General features: G+C 36.9%; 1 protein-coding gene across 2 annotated transcripts in view; it reads left to right on the top strand.

The window, feature by feature from the left end:
* Positions 1–23,918, top strand: part of EXOC4 (exocyst complex component 4) — an 819,820-nt gene that overhangs the window by 108,234 nt on the left and 687,668 nt on the right. For both annotated transcript variants that reach the window (XM_012473980.2, XM_012473981.3), the window contains exon 7: positions 11,029–11,203. In XM_012473980.2, coding sequence (XP_012329403.1) covers positions 11,029–11,203 — 175 coding nt within the window. The remainder of the gene's footprint in view (positions 1–11,028; positions 11,204–23,918) is intronic.

Here is a 23,918-nt window from a genome sequence, read left to right as displayed (position 1 = left end):
TAAAAGGAGGATATAACCTATAACACTTATTTTCTCACCACTTCTTATCTGTAATCAGTCCTCTCTCTCTCTCATTCTGCTGGAACCCACTTTTTCATTCCTTCATCAACAAATACTCATTTATTGCCTATCATATACTATTTTGCCAATTGGTGTTATGCCAAATATTGGAATAAAGTAGTAAATCAGAAACTCATACCCATAGTGAGCTTACAGTAGAGGGGAGGAGGAAAGGACTAGAGGGAAGGAGACTAGTTTGAGGACAGTCTTATTAATCCTGGCAAAAGGCAACATGGCCTGCATGAGCAAGCTAACGGTGGCAATGGAGTGAAGTAGGCCTACTTGAGAGAAAATGAAGAGGTGGCAGTAAAGAGAGTTGGTGATGGCTTGGATATGAGGGAAGAGGGCAGGTAAAGATTTTTTGCTGGGGCAAGCCTTACCATTTACTGATGTAGAGAACATGAAGAAAAAGGTTTGGGGAAGAATATGATGAGTACCACTTAAGTCATGTTAAGTTTGTGGTCTGCAGCTCAGGGGAGTAATCTGGCCAAGAGGTAATGTGTGAGAGTTGATAGCAGGTAGATAATTGAAGATGTAGGGGCGAATGAGCTCAGCTAGAGAGAGTATGAGGGTTGAGAAGAGTTTACCGCATTTAAGGAACAGGCTGAGAGTGAGATTCCTGAGAAAGAGCAACTGGAGAGGTGGCAGGAAAGCAGAAGAGTGGAGGGTTGTGAAGACAGTGGAAGACAGTATTTCAAGAAGGCATGAGTGGGCAGTAGAAACAAGTGCTGTGGCTATTTGATTAAAGGCCAAAGTAGGTTTCTTGGATAGAGCGAAATAATTATTTTTTAGCAACAGATGTTTTAGTAGACTCCCAGGGGTGAAAATCTGTTTGCAGAGAGAAGGAAGAGGTGGTATAGACAGTTCTCTTGGCTCTCTTTCCAGCCTTGGCTTCCCTAGCATTATAGAGGACTAATATCATTTTGGCCTCTCTTCTAAAATAGTTTCCTTGTTTGTAACACCCCTAAACATTCTTCAAAATTGTTTCCTTTGTTCTGTTCTTATCTCTGAACTTCGGTTTCCTTGTCTATAAAATGGGAATAAAGTAGTACCTTCCTCATAGGACTGTTCCGAGGATGAAATGAGATAATCCAAGTAAATCACGTAATACGGTGCCCAGCATGTTGTTGTGAGTAATTAGGAAAGAGTGGCTATGATGAGCATAGTTCTCTTTTTTGTTGCTGCCATGATTTCATTGTTATTGTCACTGATATTTCAGTCTTACTTTCTTAGGGATCTCTTCCATTATGACAGGTCACTAACTACCTGCCCCCTATAGAAGAAGGACTTCAGGTCATTCTCTTTCATCCTAGACTTCTGCTCCTATTGTCATCCTTATTGCTCATTCATTTACTCATGAACTCATTTGCCCTCAAAATTTGACTGTTTTCTTCATTCTGGACGTTGTCCCATGTGTTGTAGGAGAGGTATGTTTACTAAGAACCATAAAATAGGGATTCTGCCTTCACTTTCTGGCCCAGGAAGCCACACATACCTGTTTTGTCACTTCTCTCAGTTCATTGTAGCAGTTTGTTTGGAGGGACTGTAGAATCACAGAGGAAAGATAGAATTGGCTCTTATTCTGTGGATTAGGCCTCTTTGGTTATAAGTATCAGAAATTGAAATCACCTAACTTAATCAAAGAGGGGCTTTTTATTAGAATGATACAGAATTATCATTATGGAATATAAGCAGGACTTTGCTAACCAAGCTATAGGAAGGAGAGAGATGCAGGGCCTTAGGAACATCCAGAGAATCTCTTGTCTCCTTTCCTTCCCTCTAGATGGTAAATGTTAAAGGTACAGAAATCAATTCATTGTTACTTTTAATTTGCTTTTTTTTTTAGTGTTACATTCGTATATATTTTTGTATATAGCCCTCACTGTCAATTTCTGATTAGGAAATTGTGACTGAGGAACCTGAAATTTGAAGTCTATGATGTCTTGAAAGTCCCATGTCTATTTAGCACAGCTGATATTCGAGTCCGGGTTTCTAATTCCAGTGCATTTTGCTGGCATTTATACCTCATTGCCATCCAGGATTAATCTTTTCTTTCACCAACTGTGATGCTGTATTGGGTATTCCTACATACTGTTTTGTGACCTTGGAAATAACCTGTGAGAGAGGGGTGTGTGTGTAACTTTTTTCTGAAGGGTAGAAATTGCAGTTAATTGAAATTCAAATCTCTAAGGTTCTTAGGCCTTTACTAATTCAATTCAACCTAAGGAATCATGAGGTAATTTAATGATCTTGCCTGCCTTTTTGTTTTTTAAGATCAGTGGTGAAAACCCTGATCCTAACAGGATGTAAGCAACTGAGCTAGCTGCAACATAATGTTTTATTTCTATTATTTAATATTTTGTGATGTGAGTGGGGCAGGGAATGATTTCAATGGGGCCTTGTGTGTGGGTCATACTTAATGTGTCTGCAGCTAAAGGCAAGCACCTCTTTCTCAATCTTGTGTTGTGGGCAGTCTGAGAGTGTATATAAATATTAACAACGTATTTCAGTTTAAATTGGGCCAAGCTAGTGCAGATTTGCATCCTGTTTATGTGAATGATTCCTAATCTCTTTTATGCTTTGATGCATCAGAGGAGCATCTTCTTCCTTTTTCCTTTTCTTTTTAAAGGAGTGTACATGCTGGTGAGGGACAATGTATGATTGACTTTGGTTTCATTTTCCTTATTAGTCATTCACTGCTTATCCCACTACTGAGTTCCACTCAGTGATCCATTGAAACCCTTCTTGTCAAGGTCACTGGGGACCTTAAGTTGTAAATTTCTCTCTCTTTGCCTTACCTGACCTCTGTCATAGCCTTTGACTCTGCTGGTATTCTCTTCTCTTTTGTCTTCTACAATGTTTCTGGCTTCCTTCTTCCTCTCTAGTTACTTTCTAACCATCTTTTTAATGATGCTCTTTCCTGGAGTGTTGGTCCTGGACCTCGCTTGCTTTTCTTATTCTGCATATTATTCCTGAGTGATCTCATCTCATCAATTACTTATCTCTTTTTACATTTCCAGTATCATTCTCTCTACTGAGCTCCAGACTTGCATATCTGACTACCTAAGGATATAACACCTTAAACTTAACATATCCAGATAAAAACCCAACATCTCTCCTTCCAGATTTCTAATTTCACTTTAATTTGTGTGTGTGTGCGCTCGCTCTCTCTCTCTCTCTCTCTCTCTCTCTCTCTCTCGTAAACCAAAGAGTATCTGAAGCGGGTACTCTCAAAGAGTATCTGAGGCGGCTGCTTCTAGTCAGCCGTCTTGCTCTTAATCTTACTGTTGTTTTTTTTTTATGAGGTAAAATGTGACCTGTTGTTAAAATTGCATTACAACAATTCTCAGTTAGTTTCACAAAGTTTATCTACAGTTAGGCTTTAATTTCATATCAACTTTTTCCTAACTTCTGAAGTATGCATCTTCATTGTTAATGTCAATGCTTGCTAATTTTTATAAATGTACAAATGAAATATGCATATTTTCATAATACTAGAGTTGTAAGCAAGTCTGCATGCTATTTATAGTTTACCGAGTTTATCATCTAGTTTATATAGTGGAATGACTGTCTGTTAATGGAAACCTAATAGCCTTATATCTGGAGTTGCAAGACTTGTTGATAGCAGTAACAATGTGAGGTGGCAGTCTTCTTGGTTCTACTTGCAAGCCTCGGGGTCATGGATGGGACCGTGCTGTAGTTATTCTCATAACAGTGGCTGCTAGTAAAGTTATATGTATCACAGAAATGTTGGAAATCTCTTGCAACAGAATCTTCATAGTCCTTTTTCATCAGTATTGAAAATCACATTTAGGAAGTTTATTTTGCCAAGGTTAAGGATGCACCCATAACATAGGCTCAGGTCCTTAAGAAATGTGCCCAAGGTGGTCAGGGCACAGCTTGTTTTTTTTTTTTTTTTTAATACCTTTTAGGGAGACATGAGACATCAATCAATATGTGTAAAATATACATGGGTTTTATTCAGAAAGCTGGGGCAAGTCGAAGTGAGGAGGTGGCTTCCAGGTCGTAGACAGAGACAAACGGTTGCATTCTTTTGAGTTTCTGATTAGCCTTTCCAGAGGAAGCAGTCAGATACAAATTTATCTCAGTGACCAGAGAGATGACATTGAGTCTGTCCGTTCTTTGTCCACAAGGAATTTTTGTGTGGACAAATTGTGAGGGAGGTATGTAGCTTTTAAAAGAAATCTTTGTAGCTGTCTTTTTAAGGACTAGAATGGGAGGCAGATTTGCCCTAAGCAGTTCCCAGCTTGACTTTTCTCTTTGGCTTAATGATTTTGGGGTCCCAAGATTTATTTTCCTTTCACGAAGCAAAGGTATCCATTCTTCTCAGTATTGCCAGAAATTCAGACAAAGGAATCCTGAACCTTCCCCTCTCTTTAGAATTGTACCATTACCTCAGCTAGTTCTGTCCATTTTCTAATACAATTTTCCAGCAGTGTTGTGAGTCTCTCAGAACAGTTATTAAATAATACTTTCGCTTTGCAGATGGGGCACTTGGAGAAGTTGGGAGATTTTTTCCATAATAGAAGTTGTAGGAAGTGTCAGTGCTGGGAAAGAGTGGTAATCTGTTGTTTCTTATATATTATTTAAGAAGGAGAAACAGATGAAAAACCTAGAGAACTAAAAGAGAAAAGTTGATATCCTCATGGTAGTAAAAATGTAAAGGAATCAGCTTTCACAACACCTCACTTTTTGAGATGCCAGGTTCCATTTTTCACTGTTTTATATATTTCCTGTTCACTGCTAGAGAGGTGTTGAGTATTTACTCTCCCCACTCAGCCACAGCTGCTGTTCTTTTAACAGCTATATTGAGGTATAATTCACTACTGTGCAATTCACCCACTGAAAGAATACAATTCAGTGGTTTTTAGTATGTTCATAGAGTTTTGTAACCATCACCACTAGCTGGTTCCAACATGTTTATGTCCTCCCTAAAACAAATCCCATATACTTTATCATTTAGTTCCCGCCCACCCCCAGCCTAAGTAACCACTAATGTATTTTGTGTCTCTATAAATTTGCCTACCCTGAATATTTTATATAACTATAATCATGTATAGTCCTCTGTGACCATTTTCCACTTAGCATAATAATTTCAAGGTTTATTCGGATTGTACCACGTATCAGTACTTCATTCCTTTTCATGGCCAAATAATATTCTATTGTATGGATATACCACATTTTGTTTATCCATTATCAGGTGATGGATATTTGGATTCTTTCTACCTTTGGGTTGTTATGAATAATGCTGCTAAGAACATTTGTATACAAGTTTTTGTATGCACGTATGTTTTCATTTCTCTTGGGCATATAGCTAGGAATGGAATCACTGGCTCCATATGGTAACTATGTTTAATGTCTTGAGGAACTGCCAACTGTTTTCCAAAGCGGCTGTCCAATTTTAAATTTCCACTGGCACTGTATGAGAGTTCCAATTTCTCTACATCCTTACTGATACTTTTTATTGCTTTTCTTATTGATTATAGCCATTCTGGTGGACTGAATTTCTCTCTCGTTGTGATTTTGATTTGCAATGGCTCTGATGGCTAATGGTGTTAAGCATCTTTTTGTTTGCTTATTGGCCATTCATATATATATATATATATATATATATATATATATATATATTTTTTTTTTTTTAATTGGGACTGTGTTCTTTGGACCACTCAATACCAAGGTTGGACCTCTACAAGGGAGGTTTGCACTGATCTAAAGCCCCTTCTTCACTTTACTAAAGGAACTGCTTCCTCTGATTGTCAATCCTACCAATCCAACCCTATCTTTATTTTTGTTATTATACCTACTTCCACTGACCCTAGGCCTACCATCAGTCACCTTTATGGTATAGAGATTGATGCTAATGGGAAAGATCCTATAGGTAATTTTTTTTAAAAAAAAAAAAAAAAGAAAGAAAGAAGAAAAAAGAAGAATGAAGAAGAGAAAGAAAAAGGAAGAGAAAGAGAGAGAGAGAATGGGAGTATTGCTTTCTTGCCCAGGCTAGAATGCAGTTTAGAAATGGGTATTGAAAACCTCTTTTATACCAATAATTATACTTAATGATATAGACAAGAAGGTATAAGGGAAGAAAATAACAAACAAGCAGCCAACCGATATTTCATTTAAACCTATGAAATACTATGCAATTACTGAGGAGTGATTTACTTCCAACTATGTGGTCACTTTTGGAATAGGTGTGAGGTGGTAATATGTGTTTTGTGTATTTAAAGTGGAGAGTTCTATAAATGTTTATTAAATTTACTTGTTCCGGGTCTGAGTTCAAGTCCTGGATGTCCTTGTTAATTTTCTGTCTCGTTGATCTATAGAATCGTTAGCTCTTCTTGTTACGTTGATCCTTTTGCCATTATGTAATGTCCTTCTTTGCCTCTTTTGATCTTTGTTGCTTTAAAGTCTATTTTATCAGAGGCGAGAATTGCATCTCCTACTTTTTATTTATTTGTTTATTTTTACTCTCTGTTTTGTTGGTAAATCTTTCTCCATCCCTTTGTTTTGAGTCTTTGTGTATCGTTGCATGTGAGACGGGTCTGGATGCAGCATACCGATGGGTTTTGGCTTCTTGTCCAATTTGAATATATATGAGTTTAATACTGCTATTTGATGCTAGCTGGCTGTTTTGCCCATTAGTTGGTGTAAATTTTTCATTGTGTTGATGCTCTTTGCTTTTTGATGTATTTTTGGAAAGGCTGATATTGGTTGTTCCTTTATATGTATAGTGCTTCTTTCAGAAGCTCTTGTAAAGCAGGACTGGTGGTGGTGAACTCTCTAAGTACTTGTTTGTTCGCAAAGGATTTAATTTTTCCTTCGATTATAAAGCTTAATTTGGCTGGATAGGAAATTCTGGGCTGAAAGTTCTTTTCTTTAAGGATGTTAAATATTGGTCCCCACTCTTTTCTGGCTTGTAGGGTTTCTGCTGAGAGATCTGCTGTAAGTCTGATAGGTTTCCCTTTATGGGTAACCTGACCTTTCTCTCTGGCTGCCCTTAGTATTTTCTCCTTCATTTCAACCCTAATAAATCTGGCAATTATGTGCCTTGGGGTTGGTCTTCTTGAAGAATATCTTTGTGGTGTTCTCTGTATTACCTGGAGTTGAATATTACCCTGCCTTGCTAGGTTGGGAAAGTTTTCCTGAATGATATCCTGAAGAGTATTTTCCAACTTGGATTCATTCTCTTCGTCACATTCAGGTACACCTATCAAACGTAAATTAGGTCTTTTCACGTAGTCCCATATTTCCTGGAGACTTTGCTCATTCCTTTTTATCCTTTTTTCTCCAATCTTGTCTTCTCATTTCATTTCACTGAGCTGGTCCTCGACTTCTGATATCCTTTCTTCTGCTTGATCAATTCGACTGTTTAAACTTGTGCATGCTTCGCGAAGTTCTTGCGTTGTGTTTTTCAGCTCCATCAATTCACTTATGTTCCTCTCTAAATTGTCCACTCTCGTTAGCATTTTGTCAAACCTTTTTTCAAGGTTCTTAGTTTCTTTGCATTGGGTTAGAACAAGTTCTTTCAATTCCCAGAAGTTTCTTACCACCCACCTTTTGAAATCTGCTTCTGATAATGGAACACACTCGCTCTCCATTAAGCCTTGTTCCATTGCTGATGAGGAACTGCGATCCCCTGTAGAGGGAGAGGCATTCTGATTTTGAGTATTCTCTGCCTTTTTAGGCTGGTTTCTTTCCTTCATTATATATTTATCCCTCTGTTGTCTTTGTAATTACCAACTTTCTAACTAGGTCTCTGAGCGGACGTCCAACTTGTTGATTCCCAGCGCCGAAATCCGAGCAATCCACTGCGCCGGCCAAAACAGCGGTGTTAAGATTGATGGTGCTTTTCTGCCCGGGAATCTCCGGACTCTGCACCAAGAACTGCCGCGCTGAGGCGCCAGCAAAACCACCGCACCGGCCACAAGAGGCGGCCTGGCGACCCGTGGGGCTCCTCCGCTGGGAATCTCCTGGTCCATGAGCAACAAAAATTTGTCTGAAAGTGTGGCATCCTCTCGTTCTCTGTGCTTTCACTGGGAGCTACGATCCCAAGCTGTTAGTGATCAGCCATCTTGGATCTCTGTCCATATATTTTCTTTGGAGCAATGGATATTTAAATCCTTTGTCCATTTTTAAATTAGTTGTCTTTTGATTATGAGTGTAAGAGAGATTTTAGATTTGTCTTCAGATTAATGATTTTCAAATATGTTCTCCCATTTTGTATATTGCCTTTTCCTTTCTTGATGGTATCATTTGAAGCACAAATATCTTAAATTTTGGTGTCAGAGCTGTGCATTTAATTAAATAATAGGACACCATTGTGCTTTGGTAAGGCGGACAGAGCTTTCCTCTTGTTAAAATGGCTGGAGGTCTCAACATAGGTAGAGCTCCTTGTGAGGTCTCACCACTTGTGATCCATCTCCTCCTAGCTACTATTATCTATCTATGGGATCTGTCTCCTCCTAGCTACTCCTTTCCTTCTTCCCTGTGTAGGCTGTCCTGGGGCTATGATGACCACACTATAGGAACAGGCCTGTTTTGGCTTTGAGCCTCCAGGAGTGGCAGAAGCTGACACTGTGTCAGCATTTTATAAAGAGATTGCTATTTGCAAGATATTAATAGATACTGTGAATCTCATCTTACACCTCATTTCTCTACTGGGTTTCTTTTCTGAATGTAGCATTGCTCCTGGCTGCTGAGCAGCTCTTGTGCTTGTCTGACAGGCAAGGTATGCAGTCATGGAACTCATTGGCCCTGGAGATAACCAGATAACAGCACTCCTAACAAGAGGAGCCACTTTTCCATGAAAACTTTGCTGCTGGTTCACAATCCTGTATCTAGAACTTCATGCCACTGGGACATGAGACACCAGCGTGCCTCAGGCATCTGAATGTCATGGATCAATATGATATCAAAAAATGTTGGGGTATTAATATACAGTTACTAAGTTTTAATTTTCTCCAGTAAGGACATTTGGTACCATAACTGCCATCTTGGCAGAAAATAACTAAGATTTTCCTATCGAGAGAGTGCAAAAGATGTAGTGTTAAATAAATTTACCTTTGTGAAAAGTCAATATATTGTTCTTACTTTGCTATCCGCCGCTCAAAAACATATTACAGTCTGTAGATTCATATTTGAGAACCATAGTCTTACATACTTAGCGTAAATCTTTGCTGGAAAAGTAGAACCTTCACTTAATCAGGTATTTACTGATTAAGTTACTGATCTGTATGATGCCAGGTACCAGTTTTATACCGATTATTTCCCTACGCCATAGTAACTGTTTCAGTTGGGTGTATTTAGACACATATTTCTGTATTTTGTGTGCATCTCTGCTGATACTCAATTAGTTCTCTAATAACACAGATGAGAAAGTGGAATTATTTTAGATACATGTAAGTATAAATATGAATTTGACCTTTAAAGGATCAAAAAGAATAATCAGTCAAAAGGTAGAATGGCTTCTATTTATAAATACAATATGTAATTTATGGATTATGTATGTATATTCTAGGCTGAGAGTACTACATAAATTCTATTGATTTTTGTCTCATCTGAATTACAATGTCAAATAGATATTAGGATTTTACCATAAGATAGTTATGGGCTGTCACATTGGCACATTAATTACAATAATTGGGCAGTAAAGAAGCCATAGGAATAGATAATATGCTGTACGTTTTGATGAGATTGTAGCTATAACCCTCTATTTATGGTAATAAAACCTTGTAAATTGACACTGCTGACAAGCTCTTCTGCTTTCCTTTTCAACTTTCCAAGTTGGTTTATCAGTCTATTTAGGAATTACAGGCCGCGAGCCATAAAATATACAATAAAGCTCACATTCCAGGATTTTCTGTACTCGTTCATGCTATACACATTAAATTCATTCAGTAATATTTGCTAATCATTGTCCTAAGTGTTGCTAATCAGAGATGTATAAAGCACTCCCTGCTCTGAAAGCTTAATAATGGAGAAATGAGGTAAAACGTCTATGTATAAATAAATATGACTGATATTGATTGAACCACATATGTGAGGCACATGTGGTAAGTTCCTTAGAAACAGGACAAAATACTGTACAAGTTAGAGGAGGAAAGGATGATTCCAGGCCTACGTGATCACTGAAGCTGTAAGTCTCAGTGGTAGAGGAATTACTTTGCATCTGTGATGTAAATCTTTGAGCTATCTCTAAAGATACATCTGCATTCTAGAACTGTAGTGAGAGGTAGGTGGCTAAATGCACTGACATGGAAATCAACTTTTTTTCTAGGCCCAGCTGCACTGCAACCTTATTTTGTATCCTTGAGTATATAAAATTGATGTAATAATATGTGTCCAGCATATCTGACTATTATGAATCAGATAATGTGGATGCCTAAGCTGCTCCCTGTGGTGAAAGTCAGATTGCTTGGCAGGTGTATATTTTTTTTCAGGCAACTCAGGCCATACATTTGTATGGTAGTAAGCATAGTTTTCCATGACTAAAAGGATTAATATCCATATCGAAGTGCCTAATTTATTGCTAGGGAAAAGCATATTCTGTGTAACATCTGAGCTGTTGTCTGAAAAAATTGCATGAATTCCTTGGAGAAGCTGTGTATATGAATACATAGTTTTATTGTAATCAGTGAACTGTGTTACAAAGGCAACAAATGTTTATTGAGATGCTATTGCTGGTTTACGGACTTTTACAATTGGTTTTAAGATTCTTACATAATTTCCAATTTATAGCAGAGGAAACTGAGGCTTTGATAAGTTTTTAAAAGTCGCTTAGATCATACAATTATTTGAATTCACATCTGCTGAAATCTAACATTTATGCTGTTTACATTGTAGAATGCTACGTTGCTTTAGTTTGATGTTTTTCTTGCAGGTCACTGCAAGCCATTAATCTGCAGGTGTGTATGTGTGTAAATGTTATTTTTTTGTTTATGTCACTAGGTTGCTTCTAGAACTGCTGGAGTTACTGTTTGACAAGTTTAATGCTGTAGCCGCTGCGCACTCTGTAGTCCTGGGATACCTGCAGGACACTGTAGTGACTCCGCTGACTCAGCAGGAAGATATCAAATTGTATGATATGGCAGATGTGTGGGTGAAGATCCAGGATGTTCTACAGGTAAGCGCCTTTTACAAAGGGTGTCATCTTGATTCAGAGTAACAGTTTAGAACAACAACAACAGCAACAACAAGCCACCTAAAACATTATCTTAAGAGTCATAAACAGGGTGAGAAAGTAATGCTTGCATTTGAATTTGATGCTACTGATGGCATTAACTTCTACCATCTTCAAAAAACTTTTCTACATGTGGGTGCAGTGGCTCACGCCTGTAATCCCAGCACTTTGGGAGGCCAAGGCAGGCAGATCCCTGAGCTCAGGAGTTCGAGACCAGCCTGGCCAATGTGGGGAAACCTTGTCCCTACTAAAATTACAAAAATTAGTTGAACATGGTGGTGGGTGCCTGTAATCTGAGTTACTTGGGAGGCTGAGTCAGGAAAATCACTTAAACTCAGGAGGCAGGGATTGCAGTGAGCCAAGATCATACCACTGCACTCCAGCCTGGGTGACAGAGTGAGACTGTCTCAAAAGAAAACCCAAAAAGCAAAAAAACAAAACAAAAGATAAAACCTTGTAACAAACTTCTTTTTTTTTTTTTTTTGCCAGACTTTAAAAATACAAGCATATTCTCAATATGTATAGTATCTGGCTTTCTATTGTAGTATACTTTACTTCACTGGAATTAGTCATATATTAAGGTAATAATATTAAAATACTCTTAAGCATGATTTTATAAACATGTATTTAGCTTAATTTTGTTGACTGTTTGCTTACAGTCAACTTTTGCATATAGTGGGTTACATGACAGAACAAGAGCTTATTTTGAGAGATGAGAATTGATATGTAAGGTGTAAATGTATCATTTCACTTGATTTGTTGAAGATTAGAGGAATGATATTACTCTTTGGTATGATGCTGCTGAGATGATATTTAGAAATTGTATTATATTTTTTCTCCATGTGTGAGCAAAATTGATTTGGCCAAATGGAAATTAGAAATATAATTAAGAGTTAGCTGAAGCAAGTTTGACATAACTAAATAGAAGTGACTTAGTTAGATATTATCTGCCAATATCAAAAAAAATTAAGTATATGTAGGGAATTGGAAAATGTAACTGTGTAGGAATGAAATTACTTGCATGGCAAATTGGAGTCTTTGTAGGAAAAGTGAATCATGAATGTAAATTATGGTCATTTTTCAGAATGTAGACATGCTCTTGGTAGATTGTATGATTGATTCTTGGTTTTTCATTCATTAGATATCTTTTGGTACAGTGTACATGCTTTACTGGTGGTTCAGTAGAAATAATATTGGTTGAAACTACATTCTCTGAGTTCCTTTTACCGCTTTGCCAATTACCATGCCTGTAGTAGGTGCTTGGTGAATATTTGTGTGTTGAATAAAATATCTTTATGGGTTGGAAGCTGGTTATTTAACATTTTGTATCTCAATTTTCTTATCTGTCCTATGTAAATAATGTGTGCCTTTCATATCCATGTTTAAGTATGAAATAACATAATAGATTTTAATGCTAGATAAAACATAATTAGAATAATTAGGGACTTCTGCTTCTCATCTTGATGAAGTTACATTTTGCCGTAAGCAACTTAGGTAGTCAGCACAGTCAACTGAGAAAACAGAACACACTAGGTGAGCTCCACCTTCATCCTTGTATCTTCCCGAGGGATACTTTCCAAATTATTAGCCCTTTGGCCAGATATAAAGCTGTATACAGCACAAGGCTTGGCAGAAAACAGCTACTTTGGGACTGTGAGTTGAATGAAGATTTCAGAAGTTGGAAAATTCTCAGCAGTGTTGGAGCTCAGACCAGCCAGTGTGGGGAGAGCTTGCTGAACATACTGCATTTTCAGCTGTGACCTCAGAAAGGTCACACCTTATAAGTAGGGCCATTCTAGGAGTAGAAGACAGGTTACTATAGATCTCATACAACAAAGCCCCAAACCAGGCCTCTATTTTATCATCTTGATCCACCTGTAAATTTATTGTCTGATAAATTATGTTGTCTTAATCCAGTTTCTCTAGACAACATAATCCAGTTTCTCTATAACAAAGCACCTGCAATGTCTAGCACAGAATTATTATGCTTGTTAAAAACTCAGAAAATGTGACTCTTAACCAGGATAAAAAAGTTGATAGAAATAAATATCTCAAATGACAAATTCATCAGGTTTGGTGGCTCACGCCTGTTATCCTAGCACTTTAAGAGGCCAAGGCGGGTGGATCATTTGAGGTCAGGAGTTTGAGGCCAGCCTGCCAATATGGTGAAACCCCATCTCTACTAAAAATACAACAGAATTAGCTGGGAGTGGTGGTGGGTGCCTGTAATCCCAGCTGCTCAAGAGGCTGAGGCAGGAGAAAATTCCATGAACCTAGGAGGTGGAGGTTGCAGTGAGCTGAGATTGTGCCTCTGCACTCTAGCCTGGTTGACAGCGTGAGACTCCATTTCGAATGAATGAATGAATGAAAAATTCACTAGATGAATTTAGCAGATTACATACTATAGAAGAAAGGATCAGTGAACTTGAAGACAGATCAATCTAAACCATCCAAATCAAAGCACAGAGAAAAAATAGACAAAAGGAAAATGAACAAAACTATAATATCTTCAAGGATATTATGCAGTTTAACAATTGTGTGGTTTACAGGTACAGAAGGAGAGAGGACAGGGAGATTGGGGTAGAAAAATATCAGGAGAAATAATCAACAGAACGTTTTGATATTTGTTTAGAAACATAAACCCACAGATGCAAGAAACAAATCCCAAGCAAGATAAACACAAAGAAAATCAACACATAAGCACATTATGAAAACCAAAGAAATAAAGTCTTAAAAATAGCCAGAGAAAGAAAGACATATTGCCTACAAGCAAACAGTGATAAAAATTATCAGTGACATCTCATCAGAAACAATGCAAGCCAGAAGTCAATGTATTCATTCTAAAAGTGCTGGAAAAAAACAAAAATTGTCAATCCAGAATTTTGTATTACTGAAAATATTCTTTAAAATGAAGGTAAAATAGAGACATTTTCAAATGAACTAAAACTTAAAGAATTTGTCAGCACTAGACTTACACTTAAAGAAATGTTATAGAAAGTTTTTCAAATTGAAGGAAAATAATACCAGATGGTAATTTAGATCTACAGAAAAAAGTAAATAGGGCCAGAAATGGTAAATATGTGGACAAAAATAAAATGCTCCCTCCCCCCATATTTCTTCATTTCTTTATTTTTGTTTAAAGAATTTAACAAATTCCTGTTTAAGTAAAAAACAATTACAATATATGTGGGGTTTATAATATATTTTGAAATCCAATGTATGACAGTAATTGCATAAAAGATGGGAGTACTGTAAATGATACTATGCTATTGTGAATTTCTTACATATTACATGAAGGGATACAATGTTTAGGGTAGCCTATGATAAGTTAAGCATACATATTTCAATTCCTAGAGCAAACGTTATCTAAGATACATAGCTAAGAAGCCAGTTGAGGGGATAAAATTGAACAGTGAATAAATATTTGGTTAATTCAAAAGAAAGGAAAGAAGGAAAAAGAACAAGGAAGAAAGAAATGATAAAGAACAAAGCAAAGACAGAATGAATGGAATCCAAAAGCAAGATGATAGACTTAGCACCAACCATATCAATAATTACATTAGATGCAAATGTACTAAATAGTCCAGTTGAAAGACAGAGATCATACTGGATTAAAAAAAAAACCCAAGACCCAATCATGCTATTTCAAGAGATGCATTTAATGATATTTTATTACTTTTTAAATTTTTAAATAATTTTAAATTTATAGAAAAGTTGTGATAACAGTAGTACAAAGAACAGCCATATACCTCTTTATTTGGATTTAGCTTTTCTTAATGTTTTACCACTTTATTACCTATTTTCTCTATCTGTGTATATATGAGGACACACACACACACACACACAGACACACACACACACACACACACACACTCTCTTACTTTTCTTTGAAAAATTGACTGCAAGTTATTTACCCTGTTCTCTGTGTTCTTGTTTTGTCAACTGACCCAGTAATGTTCTATATAGGAGTGTTTTTGCCCCTCCAGTAGAGAAACCAGTTTAGGATCAGGTATTGCATTTAGTTGTCTTTAAACATGAACATTTATCATGTTTTATTTTTCTTCCATGACAATGGCACTTTTGAAAAATACATCTCCCCTTTTAATACATGTTTGTCATTTAGAGTTTTAAAGATACACTTTAAACATAAGATTAAAAGTATAAGAATGGAAAGAGATATACCATGAAATACTAATAAAAACAGTATTACACAAATACGTCAGACATTATTAGAATATATAAATGTAATCATTTGTGTTTTAGTACTTATGACATTTAGAACTTGAATACATCAAGGCCTAGAAAGTACGTTATGGACTATCTAGGATTTTAAGTACTTTTACTATGGCAAGGTCATAAAATACTTTCTGAATAAGTTTTTATAACCCCCTAGCTTTGGCTTTTACTTATGTTCTAAATTGAAAACAACTATTAAATCTGTTAGGATCCTATTTATAATACTACCATGTGGAATTAGTTAATGATTATGAACAAAGCAAGATACCATGTCTTCCCTAACTCTGCTTACTTAGTAATTGTCAGATGTATATAACTCCTGTACAGCTGAAAATGAAACCGATTATTTCATAATAAAAATGATTATAATGAACTAAGCAACTTTAAATTCCATCAGATATTAACAGGTTAAATTTACAAATTAAAAATAGATATTTCTGGCTTATTAAATGAGTTATACCTTTTATACATGTAGTTTAAAATGAGTGATTTGGGAATTTTATCTTTAAGTTATAGAATGAGTAAAGAAATAGCTTTATTGAAATATTTATGTGCTATAACATTTACCTAAAGTATAGATTTCAGTGGCTTTTTAGTATGTTTATAGAGTTGTATAACCATCACAATAGAACATTTTCATCTACGCCAAAAGAAACCTTGTGTCTCTTAGCAGTCCTCATATCCCACTCCCTTTACCTCCAGGCCTAGTCTGCTAGGTACTGATCTACTCTTTGAAAATGACTTATTTTTATCATGGATCCATGATCTTGATTTTTTTTTTATTTTTCTACAATATGGATCCTTGGAAATTTTAGTTTAAGAGAAAGTAGACAAGATGAGTTTAAGACACTAAAAGTGGTATCAGTTATGTGTTACATCTATCAGAAACTTGTAGTTTCCAAATTAATTGTACACTGGGCAATACTGCTGCTATTCCGTGTTAATGCATACATGCACCAATGGCATAAGCCATTTGACAAGAGACAGAACATAGAACTAAAACTGTTCTAATGAAAAGTGAGAGATCTGACATAGAAATAACATTTCATTTCGTGTATTTAGTTTAATTGCTCTGAGGCCAAGATATGGCAGTGTTCTTTGCCTTTCTACTTGCTTTCTCTTTCTCCATTTTTCTTCCCCTCTTTAGCTATCTACTTTTCTGCTCTTATCTTCTTTCTTAAACGTGTTGTGGAAGAATGACCTTAGTTATTACTTGAGTTAATCTGTTGTTTCTTAACTATCTATTCTCCTCATCTTTATCCTATAAATTTGGGCATAGAGGATTTTTGAATAAGAGGTTTATACAAATATTTTAAATTGTAATTGCTGTGTAATAAAAGTGTTATATTAACTTTTAAATTGTTTTTAGATTTTCATGTTTTCTAATTCTCTCGTAATTCTTTCAGGTTACACAGTACTGAGTAATATTAGACTATATACCCATCAATGAACTAGATGGCTAATGGCACAGACACACAGATGGACTAATGTTGCTGAATGTAAGAAGAGTAGTTGATGTAATATGTAATGTAATTATTCTGAGACATGTTGAATGGCCCAAGAAAGGCTTTTGAGATTGATGATGACTTGATCCTTGGAGGACTCATAGAGGTAGAGGAGATGGGATATGGCACTCTGGGTAGTTGGAAAGGCTAATGACATAGTATTTGTAAGTGGTGAAAAGGAATGAATAGACAACGATATTCAGGGATAGGTAAGAAGAAGAGTTTAGCATAACTGAGGGTTTATTTTGTGGCTGTGACGATAAGCTGGGATAGGTAGATTTGGATGCAGGTTTGAAATGCTTTCAGGGTTATCTAAAAGGTTTGTGATTTATCCTCAGAGTAATAGTTTCTGAACCTGGCTACACATTTGACTTACCAAGGGATTGATTCTTAGCTTCATCCTACACCTTATGAATGACAGTTGCTGTGGATAAAGACTACATTCTGTTTTTAAGCTTCTAAAGTGATTCTGATATATTTGTTTAGGATCTTGTATTTGGAAGTCATTGTGTTGGGTAAGTGGTTCTTAACATATGTTTCTTGGACCATCATCAGCATTATATGGGAACATATTAAAAAATGCAAATTTTTATCCCCACCTTTGACTGAAACAAAAACTCTGGGGGTGGGATCCTGCATTCTGTGTTCAAACAAGTCCTTCAGGTGATTCTTAGGTACGCTGAAGTTTGAGGACGTTTGCTGTAGGTAATATGGGACCTTTGGAGATTTGGATTGGAGTGTGATGAGATGAAGGAAGATTAACGTGGTAGCAGTGAAAAGGACTGAGTATAGAGGCTAGAGACTAAGGCAGGCATACTATTTTGTAGGCTAATGGAGAGTCTATGCATATATTACTTGAGGTATTTTTTAATAGTGAAGTAAACAAGACAGGCTTCGATGGTGTATAGCAAAGGAATACAAAGAAGGGAGAAGATTTATAAACCTGTTGAGAGTCTTTTAGAAAATCTGTAAGATGATATGGTCCATCTATTGGCCTCATTTCCAAATATGATAGATATTTTAATGATGGTTTAGTGTTAAATTATTGGAGCCAACTATGTGCTGGGTACTGGGGAATAAAAAAAAAAAAAACATGAACACAAGAGAGCCCTGGCTAGGAAGTAATTAATGTTCACTTATATAGAGGGTTTAGGACGAAGATTTTTGGTTAAGTTTCTATGTACAGTTTTACACATAGGTCCAATTTAGTTTTCATATACTTGCTGAAGAAATGTTCTTTAGGTTAGAAATCATTCCTGGAGAGTGAAATAATTGAACAGAATACTAGAAGCCTTTAGTGAAGTATGTAACAGCATGAATGAAGGTGATGGGATAATATGATGAATAGAGTTATAAGTGTTTGGAGTTCAAATTTCTGTATTTCTTTGAATGGAAAATGTTTCCCGCTGAAAAGTTGAAATTTTCCTTGTATATTAAATTCTTTATATATTAAATTAATTATTGGAAGAGAGAATACTTTTTGATCTTTAATGACTTCAGCAGTTTTTTTTTTCCCACTGGGACTTGGGCTTTCTCTGGCAGCCAGAACCCATCCTTTAGTTGGAAGACTCATTTGTCTCAGCGTGTTTTTGTCTGGAGACAGACAGTGAGGAGACAAGGCTATAGGTATCATAGTAACGGGGTGTCATAGTTTTTCCCTGGTGCCAGCCCTGTGACCACACACCATTGCACTCCTTTTTCAGCTTTACACTCTTTTTGAAACTGTGATAATGGAAATACGTGTTTTTGCCCTTTTGAGCAGCAGCAGCACCTTCCAAAATGTCACCTACTTGGTGATATGCGTGTCATATTGTTGGCTGTGTGTTTTCAAGTGTATAAAAGACTGAGGTACACTAGAAACACAAAATAGTCAATCTTGTTGAATTCTGCATAGCAAAGGAAGAGGATCACTTGAACAAACCCATCCTCCAGATGTTCTGATTCTGAAAAAAATCTAATTTTTTTCACATTCCATTTCAAAACAAAACTGTTTAACCATTTTTTGGCTTAAATGTATAACCCCTTGGCATGCTGAGCAGTGTCTACAGATGAGGACAGTGGGTGTTGATTACATCGTTTACCACTAACAGTGACACCTAGAACAAGTCACTTTACTTTTTTTAATGCTTTGATTTCTTTTTCTGGAGTTTAACGGAGACAGAATGTAATACCATTTTACTTTTGTTAACTGCCATATGTATGTTTAAGTAGTGGTAAAATTAACCTCTTGCAGAGAGAACTTGAAGTTTGCTGTCAGGTAAGAGAATCCACAAAATTATTAGTATTGATCCATGACCTGGAGGGGATTTTCAAGGAGACAGATGCAATTTCTATTTTGAATCCAGGTCTGAAACTAGGTTATTCTTAGGTTTTGTTGAATTTGATATTTTGGTTAGCTGAGGATTCCATACCTTAAAGAAACCTAGCCTATTTTAGTATTTCAGGCCAGAAAATTTATGAGAGCATTCTCACAGAAATAGTTTTTCTTCATTTCTCAGCCTGTAAAACTTTTTGATGACCTCTGTTTTGGGTGGGATCATGAAGTCATGTTGTCGGCAAGGCCGCTGAGTCTCCACGAAAGTGCTTGCTCCTAGAATGTTTCTTCTGTCTTGTCAATGGATAGTATGCTGCCAAGTGAACAGAATATAATTAACATTTAAAAGTTAAATAAAATCTTCTAAATTCAAGTTTGTTTCTATAGCACCAGGAGTCTCCCTGTGTTATTTTATGTTTACTACCAATTCTTCAAGCAGGGACTGATGGGCAGCCAGGGAGATTCCTCTGGCTCCTAGTACAGATGTAGCAAATGCCCAAGTCAGCGTGCTGTGGTGTCTAATGCCTAGTGAAGTGTGGTATCAATGTCATGGACATCTTAATACACTGGGGAAAACCAGAGGAAATAGTAGTTTGGCAAAAACCAGAGGAAATAGTAGTTTGGCAGGGGATTTCCCAGAATAGGCTGATCTGGTAGGAAGGCTATTCTCCTTAATTTTCACATTTCCAGGATGTGTCTGCTCGGGCGTCATTATGTCTTGGTCTAGAGAACACAAGTGTAAAAATGGCAGCTCTTCCTTCTCATTCACTGCCTCCAAAGCTTACCTCCGTCTGGTTTGGTCTGAGATTTTAGAGGATGAACTGTTAAAAGCCAAGTGTCCGTCAGACTCATGTTGCTACTGCTCTGTTGGTGCACCTGGGCCAAGGCAAGAATATTGCTAGGAACCAAGAGGCCATAATAAGTGGTGGTGATTAATAGCATGAGATGAAATAGTGTGATGTAGAAAGTATCAGTCTGTGATTTGAGTGAAATTAAAGCTACTGGCATGACCTTCACTGACATATTGCTCTTGCCTACTTGAGAAGGTTTTAGAGCAACAATAATTACATTTCCCTGAATTGGTCGTATTTTTTTTAAGTGTATTTATTTTTAAATGTATTCTGATTGTAGAAGCAATGAGTATGTCTGAATCCTTGAGTATAGCAATAGTTCTTTTGATTTTTTTTTTTTTGCTGCATACCATATTCTTCAGAAACTTGGTGACTTAAGACAGCAGCCATTTTATTTCTCATCGTTTTGTGAATCAGGAATTCATGAAGGCTCAGATGCACAGTGCTTCTACTTGACATGCATTGGCTGAGATCATTCACTTGACTGCACATCTGCAGCCTGGACTGGGTTAGAAGGTTCAAGAAGACTTTACCATTATGCTTCTCCACGTGGCTTCTGTTTCACCACAAAACCTTGCAGCAGGGTTGTCTCAGGGTAGTTGGATTTCATATATGATAGCTAACTTTAAATTGAGAGCATTCTAAAGGGTAAAGGCTGCAGGTCTTTTAAGGCCTGGCCTTGGGCATTAAGTGGTATCACATCTGCCATGTTTTTTTGGTCATTTGGGTAGCTTGGATTCAAGTGTAGGGAAAATAGAATTTATTTAGCATGAAGAGTGGCAAGTAGTTTGTAGCTAATTTTTTTTCTACCACTTCATTGTGGACTTTGTAAGTTCACCTTTATAGAGCCACCAGAGTCAGAAACTGGCTTGAGGTTATTGTCTTTGGGTTTGTGTCACAAGATAGAGGTCTGTGTTTCATTGTCTACTGCTCTTAATTTGTTAGAGAATCCTTAAATGATTACCAGAATCAGCAACATTTCACCAGTTTGATCACATGAAAGTCCATTTAAGATACATTTAGGAAAATACAAGTCTTTTGCAGAATCCTTTGTTCTAGTGTGTTAATTCTTTTTTTTTTTTTTTTGAGAGAGTCTCTCTTCATTGCCAGGCAGCAGCTGGAGTGCAGTGGCGCGATCTCGGCCCACTGCAACCTCTGCCTCCCGGGTTTAAGCAGTTCTCCTGCCTCAGCCTCTCGAGTAGCTGGGACTATAGGCGCGCGCCACCACGTCCAGCTAATTTTTGTATATTTAGTAGAGACGAGGTTTCACCATGTTGACCAGGATGGTCTCAATCTCTTGACCTCGTGATCTGCCCACCTCAGCCTCCCAAAGCATTGGGATTACAGGCGTGAGCCACCATGCCCGGCCTCTAGTGTGTTAATTCTTACAGTAGTTACACTTTGTCACTTTACGCTCAAGTGCTGAAATGATTTTTTTATGTTATTAATCCCTTTGATCTTTCTGTTACAATTTGTCATATTGTGCCCCATTTTAGAGATGGAGAAGGTGTGATGGGTTTAAAATCATATTTTTTTTAGCATCAAAGAGTCAAGTATGGAACTCAGCATGCCCTAGCTTGCTTTCAGAATTTTTCAGTCATTGATTTAAAAACCTACTTTGGCTTGTACTTTGGCATCTTGACATTTTCCTTAAGAGAATCCATGTTAACTCTTTCAGCTGATTCATTTAGTTGAAATGATTTCAGTTTACGTATTTTTAAAATCAAGACTTTGTGTTGAAGAATGTCTAACCAGGCATTTTACTGTTTATATATATAGAAGTGTGTTTACAATTGTACATGTATACATGTATGATTGTTTTCCAGTTGTGAAGATTCAGGATTTCAAGTTTATTGTTTACATTGACAGATATAATTTTACGTATTTACTCTGTGGATTTCAAGTTTAAAAGAATTGCCATGTCTGCATAGAGATTTGTCTTTTCCTGTTTTAAAATACAAGATTTTGATAAAGGCACTGAGATTGGTTTAAGCCTTTGCATTACCCTATACAGTCAAGGAAAGTAAGGCTATGTCTTTTTTTTTTTTTTTTTTGCAATGGCGTCAGATTAGATCAACTGAATGTTCTGAACGTTTTGCTAGTTGCAGCTATTCCAGTGGTCACTGGGTCTCCCACCATTACTCTCCAGAGCCAGTGGTAATTGCAATAGCTATGACTTCCTCCCTCCCTGTTTTTAAAAGGTGTTGTTTTCTCTTGTATATCTTGCTTTTATGAAGTGGCTGCCAGCAGGGAGCACAAAGAGGCTCTCTGGCAGTTCCTTTGAGAGTGTGCTGCTTTTACCTGTTTGTCACTCCGTTGAGGACGGCATTCTGGTAGTGAAGGGAGCAATCCTTTGCCATGTTAGTTTGTGCTGCTTATACTCTTGTTCAGAGGTGAAGACTGGAATATAGAATGGAGGGATATTACTGATACGTGTACCATAATGTGTATGCAAAGCTTAATTTAAAAACTGACAGGAAGTGAAATTGTAGGATATTAATATTTTATGCCCTTGACTTTAATCCTTCTGTGGTGAAAGGTGATGTAGAACCTGTTATTGCACCATTTCTTCTAAACTTGGCCTGTAAGATCTCCATTACTTGGAATTCTGCAAATGAAAGATGTTTTGAAAGGAGGGTTTTTTTTTTGTGTGTGTGAAGCTTGCTGTACGTACTAGGCAAGACCCAGTTGTTCTGGTAAAGAGGTGGTAAGAGACACCAATGCAGAAGTCAGAGACAGTGTACTATAATGTATTGAACCCCATTATTTGGTCTATTTTAAATATATGTATAATCTGGTTGATGAAGTCTTGTGGATTCTGTAATCCTAATAATGGTCAGTCTTAGTTTTGTTATTTTTGTTATCTTAAAGCAGCAAATCTCTGTGGGGGTGCACAATCAGAATGGCCTGTGGACCCCACATCTCGAGAGCATGCTTCAGTAGGATTCTAACTGATTCTAATGCACACTCCTGGTTAAGAGGCAGGATTAGTAAGTGATACAGGACTGGTCATACTAAAATCAAATCCATTAAAGTCTTAAGGGGTTGAAGAGGTTTACAGAAGGCAAATTTTGATTCATTTTGAAAGATATATGTCACGTTCAGGAGAGTGTGTTCTGTAACATATAGCAAATGAAGGTAGAATATGAAACTTCATAAATATGGGAAAGTGCTTTAATGTACATTACTATAAAGGGAAAAGAAAAACTAGACATCTGTGCTTTAACTGATCTCCATTTACAGATTTTGGTCAATTTTATTTAGTGTAGCAGCCCAAAGTTGGCAAACATGGATAATTCCTATTTCTGACTTGAACAATTGAAAATGTTGACAAACCCATTATTATCCAATAAGTTTTTGGACTGGAAACAATTATATCATAATGTTAATTGTCTGTTATTAAGATGGGGGTTTTCCCAAACACCGCATGTTCTCACTCATAGGCGGGTGTTGAACAATGAGAACACATGGACACAGGGAGGGGAGCACTACACACTGGGGTCTGTTGGGGGGAAATAGGGGAGGGGACAGCGGGGGGTGGGGAGTGGGGGAGAGATATCATGGGGAGAAATGCCAGATATAGGTGAAGGGGAGGAAGGCAGCAAATCACACTGCCACGTGTGTAGCTATGCAGTAATCTTGCGTGTTCTTCACATGTACCCCAAAATCTAAAATACAATAAAAATAAATAAAAATTTAAAAAATAAAAAAATAAAAAAAAAGAAAGGGGTTTGCTAGGTTGTTTCTCCCTT

The sequence above is a fragment of the Aotus nancymaae genome, unplaced genomic scaffold, assembly GCF_030222135.1.
Source record: "Aotus nancymaae isolate 86718 unplaced genomic scaffold, 86718_ANA_hifiasm-v0.15.2.pri h1tg000002l, whole genome shotgun sequence".
Lineage (NCBI taxonomy): Eukaryota > Metazoa > Chordata > Mammalia > Primates > Aotidae > Aotus > Aotus nancymaae.
The sequence above is the reverse complement of the archived record's forward strand: the minus strand, read 5'-3'. Positions and strand labels throughout refer to the sequence as shown.